This window comes from Platalea leucorodia (assembly GCF_965183815.1).
Source record: "Platalea leucorodia genome assembly, chromosome: 1".
NCBI lineage: Eukaryota > Metazoa > Chordata > Aves > Pelecaniformes > Threskiornithidae > Platalea > Platalea leucorodia.
The window spans coordinates 67,275,808-67,294,347 of NC_138823.1; the positions used below are offsets into that span (position 1 = coordinate 67,275,808).

Sequence of the window (18,540 nt, forward strand, 5' to 3'; positions counted from 1 at the left end):
GTACTCAACTAAATCAGCAAGAGGTCTTAGAACCTATTTCCCCAGAGATTCTACCTAAGGTGAATATTCACACTAGAACTAGATCCATATACCAGAAGAGAGAATGAAGCCCATGTCCTGTTCAGCACAGGGGAAGAAGCTGCCTGAATCCAAAGCAGAGGGACCAAGAGTCAGACTTGAGATCACTCCTTATACCAAAATAAGCATTGAGGAGCATGAAGAGAGATTCAGGATAATTTAGGACTTCCTGGACACAGAAATCCAAACTGTGATGTAATCACTGAGCAAAATGGTGGGAATTCAAGAGGTTGGAAGAGATACATCAGATGACAAGCTGCAAAGGGAATCGGGGAAATGTGAAAATAAAAAAAATCTTGGGCAGGAAGACAGAAAACATGGAAACAACTTGTGATAAGCCCAAATTCAGGGAGTAGAGACTTGCATGACAAAGCTACTCAGAGTCTGGTTTAAAATAATATAAAATATAAAAATATTTTTCCATGCAACTGTTAGCAGATGTGTCAAATTCCTCATAACAGGACGAGTGAACGCAAGAATTCTACGTGAACTCCAGAAGAGACTGAAGAAAAACTCAGATTCACAGCTAGTAACCACATAAACTGCAATAGGTTCAGGAGATCCCTGAAAAATTATTCTGAAGCTCATTGCTAAATATCTGGAAATTTTTCAAACACTTCAGCAGTTTTCATTTTCCACCCACATTTGACTATCTGCACACTTGCAAAGCAGGACAAGCATTTTAAGCATCCTAACAGCATGCCAAGCAAAGTGCGACGGAGGTAGACATAAGAGGAAGCAGAGAGGATCGCTGCTGTTCTGCCCCGGGAACATGGAGGCAGTGTAAGACACAAACCCTTGACAGAGCTATTAAACGGTTTCAAGACTCATCTATAAGCAGAGCTACACTGAGATACGAATACACAAAACCAAGATTTCCAAATTCAGTTGCAGTTTACTTTTTTTAAAAAGTGAAATCTATTACACACATGAAAGAAGCCTCAATGTTAAAAGAGCATTAAGGTTAAAAATGATCTAGCATTCAATTTAGAAAGTGACAGAGAAAGTTGCAATCTTCAGCTTGGCCTCTTTGTGCATATGTCTTAGAGTATGATAATATTAGATGTCATATTTTCGCTAAAAAAAAAAATCTATACCTCGTTCAAATCATGGATGAATGGATCGATCAGGATTATGCAATGAAGGACAACACAGCCTGACCTGTTCCTGCCTTATTTATTGCATCATCTACAATGTGCACAGCATATGAGGCATGAGATGGTTAAAAAAAAAGGTAGAAGAAAGGATTAGCTCCCAAATTCAGGTAAACAAATATGGTTTAGGCATTATACTGGATCACCCTCCTGTCTGTATTGCAGAGGTTCTGGGACATGCTAGATAAATACTTCTTAAAATCGGAGGACAGGAAATCAGTGGTAACACATTTCTCCAAGTCTTACCAGACGAGGTATTAATTTACTTTTAGAATAGAAAAAAACACTACATTATTCATAGTGGAGGCTTCTCTCATCCCTTCTTTCTGCTAGTTATCACTAGCCCTGCAACAGTTCAACAGTGAGTAAAAGACTAAAAGAACCGTAACAGCTGTGGAGCGATACAGCTTCACATATCTTAAAGAGCACCACATAGACACCCATCTGATCTCTACTGCTCCACTTGCACTTACAGTGAAATTGAAATCAATCCTTTGCTTTCAAGATAGAAAATGCTAAATATTCTGAAAAATCAGTGCCCAAATGTTTCATGCTGAATTCCTAAAGTCAGCAGGTATTTCTATGTACTTCTGTCTACACCTTTTCCTTGCCTCAGTTCCTCATCTGTCAGTTGGGAAAAATATCACCTCCTCATCTCCTACAGCTGTGAAAATAGTTGAGCACAAGACAAAATTCCATGGACAGGGGCAATCACTTTGTTTTCCAAGTGGAATATAATACAATTGACAAAACATGGAGCCTTCTACTGAAACAACAGGGACAAAGTATAACGTTACGTAAATGCTCCTCCAGTGAGCATGGTGCGCTCAATACAGCATGTAAGATGGAAAAATAACATGAGATCATGTCATCAAAGACTAGATAAGGATCTCACAGATATATCATAACAAATTAAGATCAAGACCAATGTCTTTCTAATATTACAAATACAAGCAGAACAGCATTACAGCATAGAAGTTTGTTTAAATACAAGTCTAACCAGTTGTCAATGCCTCAATTACCTTAGAACCCAACTGTCTATAATGTAGCTAAAGCTACTCAATTTTGAGGTTCACGTTAAAGGAAATCAGAAATAGGATAAAGAACATAGAACAAAAAAAATTAATTCTAGAATGGATGCCGATATATTAAAAATACATTGCAATTTACTTCAAAAATCTTAGTTTAATATATTAAGACTACCATGGAAAATGAAGAATTATGTGCACTTTTAAAATATGTTTGAGATGCTTGTAAATTACATGTTAGACATTTAACTAAAAAAAAAAAAAAATCTGATTTATAGGTGGAAGGGAGGGAGGTAATAGGCATATTATAACCTCCCTTTTTTGAATAAATTTTTACTGACAATGGGAACCTGTTATCAAATTGCATATGAGTGAGACCTCTCCAGTCAGCTAGTCCAAATCCACATTAACTATGATGAATTACGTGTTGTAATTTCCATAAGGTTACCTGCTCTCCATGAGAACCTCTCTACTGAGGTTTAGAATTGCACCTTTGGGTAACCTGCTCTGTATGCCAAATGGTATTAAAAGAAAAGCTGAATCTAATTAACTCAAAAATCACTGCTTCTCTCTCCATTAGCATAGCAAATATTTCTCAGTCACAGCAACTGTGCAATGCATTCCTTTTCTCACTTGCTGCTAACTTTTCTTTTAACTCCAGACAGACCTCACTACTTCTGTTCATGTTGTTGTCATTTTCAGGTTGGGCTACATCACACAGTTGCTAAATAATACAACTGCAGTTTGTGCACAAGTGGTTTTTTCTCAACTACAGAATATTATCTTTGGGCTTCCTGACCTAAACTAGCTACCAATTGATTTCTGGTTCAGGTTTAAGGTGTCGGTTTTGACTTATGTAGTCATAAGGAGTCTTTGGGTAACTTAGAGGTGTCTGGTAGCAGAACTCTGATGAACCTTGCTGCAGTCATTTTAGAAATTCTCCTTCCACTTGCCCTCCTGTAAAGCACAATGCTCAAACTCCAACTCAGACAGCAACACACCTATCAAGCACGGCAAATTTTGCTTAGAATGTGGGTTGGGTTTCTGATTATTTGGTTTTGTTGTTGTTCAGCAATAAAATTGAAAAAAGCGTAATTAATCTCAAAAACCCCCGAGTTCAGTCTTCAAGTGTTTTTAAAGTAAAACAAGAAAAAACAAATGCAAGATTCACAGTTCTTCTGAGGCACTGATACTATCACCCTTTTGTTCATAAATGTGAGGGTTACAGAACTCAAGAAGTGTAAGACCAAGGGTCTGGGTTTTCTGTTCAAGGAAACTAAAATCCAATTCTTTCACCTTTCAGGAAAGTGCTTCCACTGCCATAATAGAGAATATTCTAGCGCAGGGTGTTCCTGAAGCTTTACAGAATTAAACATTTGCAAGAGAATAGCCTGAGAAACCTAACTTAACTTAGACTGTGGTGGCTGATCCCATTTTAAATTTATCACCCATTGATCAGATGTAAACCAAGGCCTCCCACAATTATTTCTTTAATTCTAGGTTATAAAACAATTCTAAAAGGAGTTTCCCCTCTATTTCTTCCACTGATACTTCTGTTCCACACAGAACATGTAAATATTCATAGGCACAGCCACCAGCTGATTCATTCATTTCCTGAAAAAAACTAACTGCATTCCAGGCCTCAACTCCGTGAACATTTAATAAAATTAATATAATTTATTTATCTATTATTAAATTAAGTACACCTCCTCAAAATAGTTCAATGACTAAGTCACTGTGCTAGGAAATAGGAAATCAATCTCCCCTTCAGATGAAGGCAGTGAACCCAGATTTTCTGCATCCTCAGCAAGCACTTTAACCACCAAGATGCTAGTAATAAATTGTCCTTCAAACACATCAGGAGCAGAAAACTTCCCAGGATTCTGCACACCCAGCAGACAACCAGTGCATGAGAGCGGCACTCAGGCAAGATAAGGCTATAGGACAGAAGCTACAGGAATTCTGCCCACCTCTGATCATCAGAGAAGAAACTGTGCTCGTTCCCATCCCAGAATGACTCTTCAAGAGGACCTCCTGTAACTTCAAGCAGCTGCACAACGTATTATGGAACTCAATAGAATGGAAGGGATGAGATGGCATTCACCCAAGGAGCTCCAAGGGAAGGCAAGAATGAACTAAACTACTAGCAGCTGTGAGCAACCTGCCATCTGAGAACTTCCCTGACACCTGCAGGCTGCGGAGTGTCAAATGCCGTGATGTTTTTGGGTTTGTTTTTGTTTTTAAAAATAAGTTCTACATAATGAAAGTCTGTAACTTTAATGCCTGCGCTAGGCAAATTAATACACACTATAACGACGGATAAAATTAGCTGACACATGAATACCTATGTCGTGCTTGGGAACAGACAGAATGGTTTCTGAAAAAAGAATTTTTGCCTTACATACCTCTTAGAAATCTTCATAAGGGGTAGGTGCACATGAATATGGAAGACCCTATAATACTTCAGGAAAAGAATTCCAGAAAACTAGGCAGGCACAGTGCAGGAATGAAGGCCCTTACATCAAGAGATAATTGGTTTAAAGGTAGGAAATGGTGGGTAGAGCTAACTGATCAGCTCGTACAGTGGAAGACAGACATCACTGGAGGTTCGCAAGATCTGTGCTGGCACTGGGCTGTACAGCCTATTCAGGAACAACCCAGAAAGAGAGACGACAAAGTCCACTAACAACATTCCCATTTAGTATACCAAAGTACTCAGTATAGCAGCATAGAGCTAATCAAGCCTACCCTGTCTTTTTTTTTTTTTCTTGCCAAAACTATTCAGTCAGTTCATCTACCTGCAGTCTGAAGATGACACCACCACCACCTTCCAGATGCACATTCTGTTGTTCTGCTCTTTTTGCCTATCCAGGAGTTCATTTAAGACCTTGGAAATATGAGAAGCAGAGTAAAGTGGTTCTTCCACAATAGCCAGAATAATCACACTGCAACCAAGGATCAGAAAGAAGTTGTTCTCACTGCATGAAACAGGGCTGAGTTTTCCTACACAACCCAGGACCACAGATGTGTAGGACAATACCCCTTATCAGCTGTGAATCTTCCACTGTGATCAACCAGGCACTGTGTTGAAAAAAAGTCTTTACTGATCTACAGAAAGGGGGTAAAGAAAAGGTTTCCTCTTTCTTTCGGCTTCCTATTTTTATGACCTGTGCCATCTAAAACCTCTCAACACAGGGAGTCTAATATCAGCCCAGGGAGTTCACCTATCAAGACAAAACTGCTCAGGTACTGATCAGTACTCATCAGGAGCAGGAGACTTCCACAGAGATACTGCAGCATCCTTCTCTAGAGCTAAGAGGACTCCACTCAAATTCTTCAGCACACTGCTCAGGGGTCACTGCCTGAGCCCAGAAACACCGCTCTGCTGAATAAAACCATGCTAGGACAACACTGTACATACATGGGGTCTAGCCAGCCTCCTCACAGGATTGTTAAGAACGTCTCATGTTTTACATAGACACCTAGCTGCGTAATTAGTAGCAGCGCTGTCTGACAACCATTTAAAATGGTGCTTACATGTAAAAACACCTGTCAAATATGAGGTAATGGAACAATTATGGAATTAGCTGTTCTGGAGAGCTTGGCAAGTATGTTACAATACATCCCAAACACTCCCATGTTCTCATTCTCAGGAACTGCCTGTGTATAAACAACAATACACACTGGAAGGAGCAAAACCACGTGCAAGTACCATACTAGGACTGTTGTACTTTTATGGAAGAAAAACATAAAGCATTTTCCCCCAGTCTAGGCATGTACTTGCACTCCTGTAAAATATGTTCTTTTAAAACGCTAAAAAGCCCTGTGCCAATATTTATCTCAGCTTTGGCATAGTTTATTCCTGTTGAGCTTTAATGAAAAATAATTTCTGTCAAATCGAAATGCAACTGCTTGCAACTGCAATAAAGTATAAACTCAGGTTTCCTGCATCAACGTAACCAAATCAGTTTTGTGTTACATTGGTAATGAGGATCAGCACTCTCAGTTTTCATACCAGTTCTTGAAAAGACGGGAAACCACGATTGTCACAAACTGATGTTGAAATAGTTTTTAAAAAAAAAAAAAAAAAAAAAAAAGAATCTTTGAATACTTTTCCAACCCTCTACCTATCTCATCATTCACACCAATTTAGCTACAGGTAGCACAGGTCCTGAAAATAAACTCTGAGAGTAAGTGAGGAGTTTTTATCTTCCTTTTCCTCTGACAGGTTACCATATGTAGGCAATGGTTTGTTAGCTTGAGTTTTTTGTTTTAACTTTCATTATCTCTTTTGAAGGATCAAGTGTTTCCATTTGAAGATGTGGCAAAATACAACAAACATCTGCAAGGAATTACCAGGGATTTGGGAAAAAATATGAACCCTATTTTAAGAAAACAACAATTTGAGCTATGCATCGTTAAAAGTAAGCCTGTCAGCTACTCATTTGCTCCATGGTTGCAAAGGTTGTCTAAAGAAAAGAATTGCTTACACATTATAAACAAGAGCACAAATCAGAAGAAACGTTCACTAATGAGCAAACGGCATTTACTGACTGGTGCAATTGTAAGTGCAGCAACATAATTCTTTTCCCCTTGGTTAGGAATATCAAACTACAAACAACCACCTGGGGACAAATTTAGGGGGCCGTGTCCTTAAACACAAGCTTAGCCTTCTCCCTCTCTCAAGTCCTAGACCTTTACATTACAGCGAGCAAGGAAAAGGAAATGTGCTGACCAGATGTGGATGAAGGAATGCACTGTAACCCACCCCGGGATCCGATTCTCAGGAACTATGGATCCTTTCTGATCTTGCAGCAAGGAAAACAGATCAATCTTTTACCCATCATCCTCGGTGTCACCCCGTCAGCGAAATGTCAGCATTTTGAAAGCACACTCTTCTTTTTAGTTTATATTCAATAGCGCCTTAAGCATTTTTGTTACCTTTTGAATACTTTCCTCCTTCATTTTTGTTTCTAAATTGAGAGGTATGAAAATATAGCCAGAAAAAGCACTTCACAGTGAACACAGACCTTACTATTGTTACATTTTTCTTAGCAACCCATTCATAGTCACTACACTTTCCGATACATGTATGCTTTTCCACTTATTCTCCAAGGTGTATTGAGTTGACTTTCCATTGTACCATTTGTAATGACTTGAAAGTGTTTTTTCCCTTTTTTTTTTTAAATAAGAACTTGGGCTTATTTTGGTAAAATTTTAATTTTATTTATGTCTTCCTTTTTAAAATAAATATACTGTTCTGAAATCTTTTCTACACTTCATTTGTATGAGAATTACTGTATTCAATTGCTCTATCGGTGTTGCTATTCACAATAATGGGTTACAATATCCTCTCCAGGTTCTCTCCAGCTTGCAAATACTTTTTGGGAATATAAGGTTTTTCTTTTTCTTGTCTACAATAATGCATTCAGTAAGGCTTTAGTGAAGTAGTATACAGGCTCTTCGTTACCTACATTTTGCATTCTCACTGTGCCTCCTCAAGCTATACTGTCAAAGGTTGCAGCTCACGTAACTAGGATGACTAAAGTAAGTAAAAGTAGTATTTACTTACAAAGGAAGTATCTACAAAAAACTTTAAACTCTATTATGACCCTAAAAAAATCTCTGGGTAATATATTTGGAGACATGGAATTTTACACCTTATACCAAACAGATGTTAAAATGTCCATCCCAGTTCTTTCTAAACACCAGATTCCTGAGGACAGCAGGAACCAACAAGCATGCCTGGCTGCTTGATGAGACGCCAGCTGAGCTCCCTCATTATTGTCTGGAAAGCAACAGAATATTTTAAAGGCACTGCCTCTTAAGGAAGGAGTCCATTCACAGTTATGACAAGCAGAATGCAAGTTATCCCCAGAGTTATCTCAAACCTGTGAAGACTAGGAACTCCCACACAATTTATGTCCCGCTAGGAGAGAGCACTCAGCTTTTATTTATATGGTCCTCACCCTTCTCCCTTTCTACAGCAACAGAAACAACAACTCTTTGCAAGACCCCAGCAGGGAAAGAGCCCCACAAGAATAAGAAATGGCCGTTTGAAGCCATTGGAGATCTCATTTATGGACTCTCTACTTCAAGAAAGAAATGCCATAAATTAACTCCCATTGTTTTTTATCTAGGCAGTGAAATATTATCTGTCCAATTCTCTATTACAGTGAAATAATTTCCAGACACACTGTTCCAATGGATAAAAAGTTCTAAAAAAAAATCATAACTATTATGCATAAATAAGACACATAAATAAATTGCATTTGTGTAATTACACTGAATAAAGGCACGTAGATAAATTGCATTTATGTAATTACACTGAATAGGTTTTCCTTATTTGTACCTCAATACATGTTAAGAGGAGACAGAGAACTCTTCCTGTAAAGTCAGCAATCTAACGTCCTAGTTTATATATTTGATCACAATGTCATAATCTGCATTTCTTAATCTGTATTTCATAGAATACAACACATCACAGTAAGCTTCAGATTATATATTAATCACCTTAAGTATCCTACCTTATACGAAAGGGAAGGAAAAAAAGAGAAATGCGTTTGCAAGAATATCTGCCATTCCATCACCACAAAGTCACTAAGAAGTAGCAAACAAAAACATTGATCCTAATAAATGGTGACAAATGGTGTTCCTCTGCAACTGTTACAGTACAGACTTTAGTATGTAAACAGCAGACCTCCCTTTTGTCAGACAAACAAGACAATCTACCATATACAAGGTGAGTTTACAACATTTAATATGTTTCTATATTTGACGAAAAGATTTGCTTCAAAGCCAGTCTTCCAAAAAGTACTCAAAAATAACCACATGCCTCACTAGTCTTTTAAAAACCATTCTGAAGCAGCCCTACAAATGTAGAAAGTAGGTATAGAGGGATCACACCAAAAATTCTTTCCAGCTCTACCTGTAATACTGCTAAAGTTTATGACCTTAGTCCCTACTAGACCTTCAACAACTAACACATTTCTTCACTTCCTGGAGAGAATTGTGTACCTGTCCATACCCACATCCTCAAGGAACCACCAGAACTCCACCATCAAGATGAAGCTAAGACTGGAATTTCAAACCAAAAAACTCATGCCAAACATTACATATTCCCACACAACACTTAAACCATTCATCTTTAATTAACAGAGACCTACTATTTCATTATTTACCAGTTCTTCTAACAAATCATGAATTAAAAATAAATATTGAAGTTAATTCTTTTAGAAGTGTGGCACACCGCATCAAGACAAATGGTTCGTCTCAGTATATCATTCTAAGTAATACTACCTAAAGACCACAGAAATACCCATCCAACAGATTCAATGCAAAGACTTTCTAAAATACTTCCCACACCCTTCCATTCGTCTCTGTAAATTTAAGCTCATCAGAGGCTTAAATCAGAGGCCGACTCAGAGAACTCATCTCCTTCCAAGAAGCCACTACCTCTCATTTCTCTCAGTCTGAAGTCGCAGATTGTTTGGTCATGTTTCTCCACACCTTTCCTCACCTGTTTGTTCATGAACAGGAGGGAGGAGAAAGATTTATACCCCAAAACCCTGGCACGCTTCCATCTCCCAGAACCCCACCTGCCTGGATTTACTGAAGCTACTTACATCTCAGGTCCCACACAGCAGGCACAAGGCAGGCATTGGAGGAGAACAGCCAACACTGGAGGAGAAGCCAACACCACCTGTCCCTCAGTTTCACCTGAAACTCACCAGCTGTAGCTGTCCCAGCGACCCAAACAGCAGCAACCTCTGTTCGTTGGCACAGAGATCAATTGGTGTAAATCCGGCCATGTTCATACCGGCACTCAAAATGGAGTGGCTGCATTTCAGCTTTCATTTCAGAATGGTCCTTGGCCTGGGCTAACTGGTAAAGTTTTAGTGAATATAGACCAAAAGCATGACAGGAATCATCCCAATAATTTAACAGTATAGATAATCACCCTCCCAGGCTCAGAAACCTTCCCATTATATACGGCAATACCGTCAACATCATCTTCATTCTCAGCACACGGAGCCCACCATGGCTCCCGTAATAGGCTCCTGCAGACCACCTGGCTATTCATTTCACCATTGCAAAAATAAGAAGTGGAAACTCATTTCTAATCAATAAAAAATTCTAAAAGGTAACACGCAATAATTATAATTTAATATTACTGCCTGGTATCATCACAGGGCTGTGGTTTAAGCCATCTGGATACATTTACTATCTACTTTTATAGTTTACACACACACAAAAAAAAGCTATAAGTTCCTTGAGTTTATAATGGTTGTTCCTGGAATAACTGCAACAGTCTTATTATCATCCATATGCACTCTCATCAAGTCGCCCTTAATATAGCTTCTCCCTGGTAAGTATACATGGGTATGTACATGCATTCTCACTTTTACATGCATTTGAGAATAATGTGGAAATAAAGGCTTTTAAAGGAATTAAGAACAATTACCAAATACAGCAGTGAGCCTCTGACGCTCCTGAATGAAATCTATTTAAAGCATGACAGATAAGCAGGTGGCACAGAAGAAAAGAAATGTATAAAAACTGCCCCCTCACCAAACAGAACATGAATGTACTGGAAGAAAAACAGTGCCATCTACTGACAACGTCGGATTTACTCATGAACGACCTCTCCCGCTGGACTGATTGCTATCAGTTTCTCTAAGCAAAACTACCATAATCTAAAACTACACAAAGTGTCCCATGAACCAGATTGTGGCACAGAACTATACATTATATACATTTTGTTATAGTACCACTCATTTCAAAAACTTGGACGTTTATCTCCGAGCATCACAAGAGCTGTAAATGATGACCAGAAGCTACCTAGTCCCTCTGCTTCCTTCAAGGCTTTACCTCTGCCATGCATGATACACTTTTGTCCAACCTGATTTTAAGTATCTCCCATGAAGTATATTTTTACGCCCCTTCCTACACAGCCTATTCCAGCATGTACCTCTGCTTTTAGAAAATTTTGCTAGCACTCAAACCAAACGTTTTTATGACATTTAAGGTCTAATCCTGCTAAAACTGCATTCTCCCATTCCTTTTCAACAGCCTTCCTTCCCAGCCGTATTTGCCTAACAATGCCAATTTGTCAGTCATTCCCCATTATCACAGTTTACAGACTATCATTCTTTGTCTGCTCTCATTTAAACTCAATCCAGTTTGTCTACATCATTATCTAACAGCAAGCCACAAACAGGACACAATAATCCAGCCTGGCTTTTCCGATATGAGATGGAAAATTAGTTCATGTATCCTCTGTGCAACGACAGGTTATGAAGCCCGTAAAGCCCAGCTAAGGTTCGTATCTAGAAAACCCACTACTGTTTCTTTAACTGTACAATTTCTTTTCCAAGGAAAAAGATATATCAGACTCTTCTGTTCTTGAGAAGTTAATATTGTTACTTATCTCCTTATCTCTGCATGCTTAAGTTGCCAAAGCTTTTTTTTTTTTCTTTCTGCCTCTCAGCAGCCACTAACATTTCTGACATCATCTCGATTCTCTAATTCTTTAAGGCATCCCAGGATGGAGTTTTTAGTATAAAAAAGTCTACAATCGTGATAAGAAAAAAAAAAAGTACTCTTTCACAAAACAGATTTCACCTATATATTAAGAAGCTGAGCCACAGCTAAAAGAAACGTGTCATTGATAAGCCCTTTAAAACTTGTGCAAGTTTTTAAGTTGGCTATATAGGTGAGAAAGTATTTTCAATGCTGTTGCATCCACTTTGTCTATAAAAGACTCGTCTTTCCAAGGACTTGCATTGTTTTCAGATGTGTTTCTAAAGAAAACTGATCAAGTTCCTGTTTTTAACACTGATTCCTCTCAATGAAGTAGGAACAGCCTTATCAAAGAAAAACAACGCTCAATCAAGAGTAATATCTCTTTTCCAAGTTTCATCAGAACTTGCAGTCTTCCAGAAAGAAGGATTGTTAGGCCTTATCAATACAAGAAACTGCACTAGTATAACTACGTCAGTACTTCTTTTTCATCTGGTTATTTCAGATTGACTTCTTGGGTATATAATCCACAGTCTTTGAATCCAACTTAGTTTAAAACATGTTCCAAGCGCCATAAATTAAAATCAAAGGGCTTTCTTTACACCTCTGAAAAATAAGAAGTTGCTCCTTCTCCTCTGTTGTCAGGATGTAACCTACTTTTGGTGAGAACACCACCCTCCAGCTGTCTCTTGCATCTTCTGCCAAAAGGATCAAATGCCCACAGCCCACTTGCAGCTTTCTGATAATCTTGAGGAAACAGTTATACTATTACTATAAAAATCTTCCACACTGAAAATCCAGCAAGATCTAACAACAAAATAAGCACCTCAGTGCTTATTGCTGACTTTAGTTCTTACAATGACTGACTGGGAATTGGTTATGGTTTGCCACTGAATTTCCAGTATATGGCAGAGAACTTTTCTTTTTTAAAAATAAAATTTGAGGTCCACCTTCCCAAAACTAGACAGAATTTCCTTTTTATAGTGGTAATGCATTATATATAGGATATTATAAATTTCATCACCATCACTTCATATATTAGTCACCTTATTCACATGTTATACAGCTAATATGAACAGGTTTGTATTTGACAGTACCTTTTGTTGTGTCATATTTTAATAAAAAATGTTTAAACTCCAAAAAGCATTAAGAAAAAAAAAAATCACTTTAAGCATAATTCATATAAGCTTAGTTCCTGCTTATTTATCCAAGGTTCAACAGTATTGAGCAATAGAGAAAAGCAAGTATATTTTTTTCCAGAAGCAGCAAAGCAAAACATCCTTGTGAAATCCCAGCAAGCCTTCCACTCACTTCAGTGGAACAGCAGCCTCTCTCCCTGACTTTAGGCGCAAACTTACCCTCTTTTCGAGCCAGGAGAAAAGCAATAAGAGTGAAAATTTTCTAACAAGACACTTGCCTAGCAACTATGAATTGGCTATTTAAGTGTGGTAATTATAGGAAGAATGAGTTTTAAAAATCTGAGACAAGTAGAACATGAGAATACACACTGGTTGGTTATTTTTCACTACAATATGTCAGGTCAAAGTATTTAGGAGAAAAAGCTGCAATCAGTGGCAGAACAAAGACTACCGGCGACGACGTTCTGGGTAGAGTGTGCTCAATAACAAAATCGTATCAGTTACCTGTAAGGCTACATGTTATCAGCCAGTGGAGAAAATCGGTCAGTGTAAGGACAGAGTCAAAGTGAAAGGCCTGGAGTAAAGCTCGATGGAAGCATTAACTTTCTTCCTGATGCCATTCTTGCACGCTATAATGATTATTTTTTTTTGTGCAAACCAGTAACCAAGTTGACGCTTAATGAATAAGCGGTCACATTTTTTTTTTTTTTTTTTTTAAAAACCAAAACGAACAGCGAACTAGAGTGGACGCTCGGGGCCGTACCTCATATGCAGTATCCCGATGAGGGTGGCGGCCAGCTCGGAGGACACCCTGCCCATGATGCAGCAGCGGCTGAGGCAGGCGAGCAGGCTGGCGGGCAGGCAGGGCAGGAAGTACACCAGCTGCACCAGCCGCCGCTGGGCCTCCGCCGGCAGCAGGACCAGGGCGCCATCTAGCGGATCTGCCGGCACACGGACAGGCGATCACAACGCTGCCACCGCGGCCGCCCCGAAACCCCCCTCAGCCCCAAAGCATGCAGTGGTCCTGCACCGACCCCTCCTCCTTACTTCGTTAAGAGCCTACAGCACTTGCTGAAGGGAGGACGATACAACTAACACTGAAAGGGGGGGGGGGGGGGGACGGGGAGAAGCACTACTACCAGAAGCAGATTTCACAAAACCCAAAACTCCTAGTCCATCAGATTAAAGTCCTGGTAACTTGAACTAAAGGTTTAGGGCCACCAAGATGACCAAGGGCCTGGGAAGCCGTATGAGGATAGGCTGAGAGAGCTGGGTTTGTTCAGCCTTGAGAAAAGGAGGCTTAGAGGGGATCTCATCACCATGTACCAGTACTTACAGGGGAGCTACAAAGAAGACGGAGACTCCCTTTTTACAAGGAGTCACACGGTGAGGACAAGGGGTAACGGGTACAAGTTACTCCCAGGGAGGTTCCGACTGGACACGAGAGGAAAATTTTTCACCATGAGAACAGTCAATCATTGGAATGATCTCCCCAGGGAAGTGGTTGACTCCGCTACACTGGGCAATTTTAAGACTCAGCTGGACATGGTGCTGGGCCATCTCGTCTAGACTGTGCTCTTGCCTAGAAAGGTTGGACCAGATGATCCTTGAGGTCCCTTCCAACTTCGTATTCTATGATTTTTATCTCTTCACTAGCCCATAGGAATGACACACACAGTTCATTTTAACCTTTATTATAAGGGATTGAACCAATCTCCACCCCCGCCCCACACATCACGCTCACCTACGAAACACCAGTATTTTCTGCCTATTGCAATTTCCCTGATAAGTGATGGACAAAATTCATTATGCTGTAGCGTAAAAGCCTTACCATATATTCGAGCAGCAGTGGCTTGTAAACTTTGTAATAGTTCCTTGTTCGAACGAGAAGCAGCAGAATGAATGATATCAATCAGCTGATTTGAAAGCTCAGGGTTTCTCAAGCCAAGCAGAGCAAGCTGCTGAGGTAAGCCAGCCAACCAACGAGACAAAACTTTACTTCGACTTCTAAAGAAAGAGGGAAAATTAGTTGGGGGGGGGACGGACGACAAGAAAACAACAACAAAAACCCCACTTAGTCTTTCCAGTCTTGACTAAGTTGCTTTAATGTCAGGTTCAATTAAATGACAATAAACTGCAATATTGTTATTTGCTGAGAATATTTCACCAGAAGATCTGAGCACAATTGTGTGCTACTAGGGTTACATCAGAAGTATTTATTTGATCCATAGGCTTTGCACTGCATATTTTCAACTCTCTCAGAAAATATTTGTGTGAACTGATCGTATGCTGGCAAAGCAACTTTTCCATTTATCCTTAGTTTTATCAGTTTATATTTAATGAGTTATGAGTCAGGCTAAAAAGCCACGAGACTACTACACCCTGAATAATACTGAGCCCCCCAATCAAGCTACTACTCTTTACACTAGACTTTTAAATTCAATTATACCTTTGCTGACGTCTTGCTTGTCAATTCAGATACAGCTTAAAGCAGAATGAAAAAGTAGAACTGGTTGCTTTAAATAGGAGTTGATAACATTGGTTTATTCCTTGCCCTGTTCAACTGCTACAGTAAATCAATTATTTACGTCAACCATAATCAAATTTCTCCCCCCACCCCCTCCCCAAGATCCAAACCCCTTTTTTGTTTTTCAGGCATAGTTTCATTTCTTAACCAGGAGCGATGGTTAAAAGAAAAGGAACAATATTAAAAATGAGATTTAAAAATGTAAACAAAGGTGTTCAAAACAAATTCTATACTTACATTTTTTTCCTGAATAAATTAACTTGGGTAATTAGAGACTAGTGTTTCCCCTTTTTTATTTTATTATACTTCTCTTTATATTACTTATAAAGAGTAAGTACTGAATTATTGTAACAAAGGTTTTCAGGAAGGTCTTTTACTAAGACTTTCCAAATTCTGAAGTAAATTTTTAAAGTGCAATTTAATAGTTCACACAAAGTAAGGCTTCCTGAATCCCATTTATAGTTTTACCACTGAATTCTTATGGCACACAAGCAAGTTACTTCAAACATGGCTCTCCTAAAGGTGCTACTATTAAAAGACTTTAATAGATCTGCATATTCAAAATGACACCAAAAACTTCAGGGATCAAACCAAATCCTTACTCTATGTGCAAGCTATACAGAGCTGATACAATCATTTATTTTCCCCTGAACATCAGCACAGCTAATTACTAAGCTGCACACTCCAAATGTAGAAAACACAATAGAAAAGAAGCATAAGGAACAACTGCAAGAATAATTTAGCTGAATTTGCAGGACTAGCAATTCGAAAAGGAATTAAAAAAAAATCAGAATGAAGAAATGTCAAGAGAGAAACTTTCTACTGTGACTTTTTAAAGCAGGATTGCACTTCGAGCTCTCTACTTCAAAATTTAATAGCTGAGCCCTCAAGGTTAGCTTTCACAGTACAGCTCCACTAAACTACCAGTTGGCTCCTGCCAAAGCCAGACACAGCATTACGGGTATGGCCTGACCACTACTGACCAAATACAGATATGAATTTTAGTCAATCTGCTGGCCACGTTCCTCCTAACGTAACCCACGGCAGTCTGCCTTACACTCATGGTAGGAATGCACTGTTAACTTATATTTGGCTTGGCATACACCCAGTTCCTTTTTTCACTAGTGCTGCTGCTCAGCAAGCGAAGTATTAAGAAAGCGTCCTGTGTCACACACTCTCCCCTTGTCCATGCGGCCAGTCATTCATCACAGAAGGCTATTGTGCTGGTAAAGCATGATTTGCTCTTGCATACATCCCAACCTATTCTTGATGACCCGCTTGTCCCTTCCATGTTCAGAAATTAATTCCAAGTCAAGAGGCTGCATGATCTTTCCAGGCACTGAGCCGAGGCTCATCAGCCTGAAATTCGCCAGATTCTCTTCAAGACAGGTTAATAACAGTCTTTTTCCAGTCACACAGAACCTCCTGCAGTCACCATGGTTTTTCATCTATGACAAACAACGGCCTCACTTTCACATGAGACAACTTTTTCAGCCTCCCTGCATACTTGTCTGGGCCACGGATTTCACTACATTCAGCTGATCGGATCCTTCACTTGCTAAATTTAAAGAGGCTTTTCTTTACATAAGATCTTATTTGTCCTGCTGGAACACCTAGCTTTGTATTGACTTTATCCAGAGCCTCAAGCAAGCACAACTGAGATGTTTCGGTGAATTTAAACATCAGCGGAAGGAATCCATAGCTTAGGTTGCCCCTGCAGCTCTTACAATTTGGGCTTTCTTGGGCATAAGTAACTACAAATAAAGTCAACTGAATGAGGTATCAAATGATCTTGTTCAAACATTATAATGCTTCCATGTATCTTCTGCTACAGTTTAGTATCTTTAAAAATTACACTTGCTTGTTTCCCACTACCTTAGTACACAGGCAGCATATAGAAGGAGAAAGATCAATCACAGGGTTATTGTTTGCAGCTGCCTGGTTGAATTTTACATTAAAAAAAATCTTGTTAGTTGCTAAGTACACCAATTTTTGTTTTGTACAAATACACCTTTTCCCTCTTCTACCACTCCCTCAGGCAATCCAGTTCTTCTGGTTTATTTCTCATTTCCTCCGTTCAGGTAATGCTTCTGAACTATACGTCACCAGGAAGTGTCTATAGCATGCTCCTGCTTTGTGTGCCGGTCATTAATGACAACATGAAGTTTAGCTCCAAGAGAGCTCTGAGGAACTGTATAAGCAGACTCTCTCCAGTTTTACCACTCCCCCCTGTTGTCACCTATGTCCTGTATCCCACTGTACACGTTCCTATTCTTTAAGTAAGATGCCATCTTTTATACCAAATCCAGATTGCATTACCTGCCTTTAAAGGTAATAGTCAAAGTTCTTACTATCTGCATTTTCACACACCGGCTCTCTCAGGTTTCTGGAATAAAATTTACCTGCTTCTCCACTTTTGCATTCATTTGACAGCATTCAACTCAATTTTGTTTACAGCACTGTTGTTTCCATATCTGAGGACTTTGACCATGCCTTGTGTTTGACATGAATTATAATAATCTTCATTGAAAAACGTGACAAGATATTATTTATATTGAAGGACAACCTGAATTCATCCTAATTTTAGACCCACTTCTTCCCTTATACTATAGTGTGATGGTTAAGAAGCTTTTGCTGTTCTCACACCCCATGAAAAAATTCAGCTTGACATTTAGGAATTCCTGTTTCCAACCTGCTTGTCAGAAAAATAGGGATGAAACCAGTTTGCTTACCAATTCCTTTTTTCCCATTCTCCGTAAGTGCTGTTTACTGTAAACACCCACTAAAAGCTGATCAGGAAACAGCAAAAAAAATTTAGACAAGCTCTTCCCTAGCCTAAGAGAAATTTTCATTTGTATTTATGACTTGATTCTCCAGACCTTCTTCCCCATTCCAATCAATTGGCCTGTTCATACTTCAGGTAACTTCACTAATTAGGTTTTTTCTTTCCTTTAAACGTCTTTGGCGCTGAGCTTTAAAACTTGACAACCTCCATTATAGATCTGCTTTTATTTATCCTTTCTAGCTCAAACTGAAACAATCTTATAGACCAATCTTATCTTTCGTGGGCTGCAATTTCTATGACACCCTGG

The 18,540-nt window shown here is 39.1% G+C and overlaps 1 protein-coding gene across 6 annotated transcripts in view; it reads right to left on the bottom strand.

Moving 5' to 3' along the window:
* Positions 1-18,540, bottom strand: part of TEX10 (testis expressed 10) — a 64,568-nt gene that overhangs the window by 20,965 nt on the left and 25,063 nt on the right. For 4 of the 6 annotated variants that reach the window (XR_014229116.1, XM_082321000.1, XM_082320998.1 and 1 more), the window contains exons 9-10: positions 14,753-14,928; positions 13,685-13,862 (exon numbers count right to left, since the gene is read on the bottom strand). The exons of 1 other annotated variant lie outside the window; for it this stretch is intronic. Coding sequence is in view for 4 of the 5 variants with exons in the window: in XM_082321000.1 (XP_082177126.1) it covers positions 13,685-13,862; positions 14,753-14,928 (354 nt within the window). In the remaining variant the exon portion in view is untranslated. The remainder of the gene's footprint in view (positions 1-13,684; positions 13,863-14,752; positions 14,929-18,540) is intronic. One more of the 6 variants, XM_082320999.1, reaches the window with a different exon arrangement.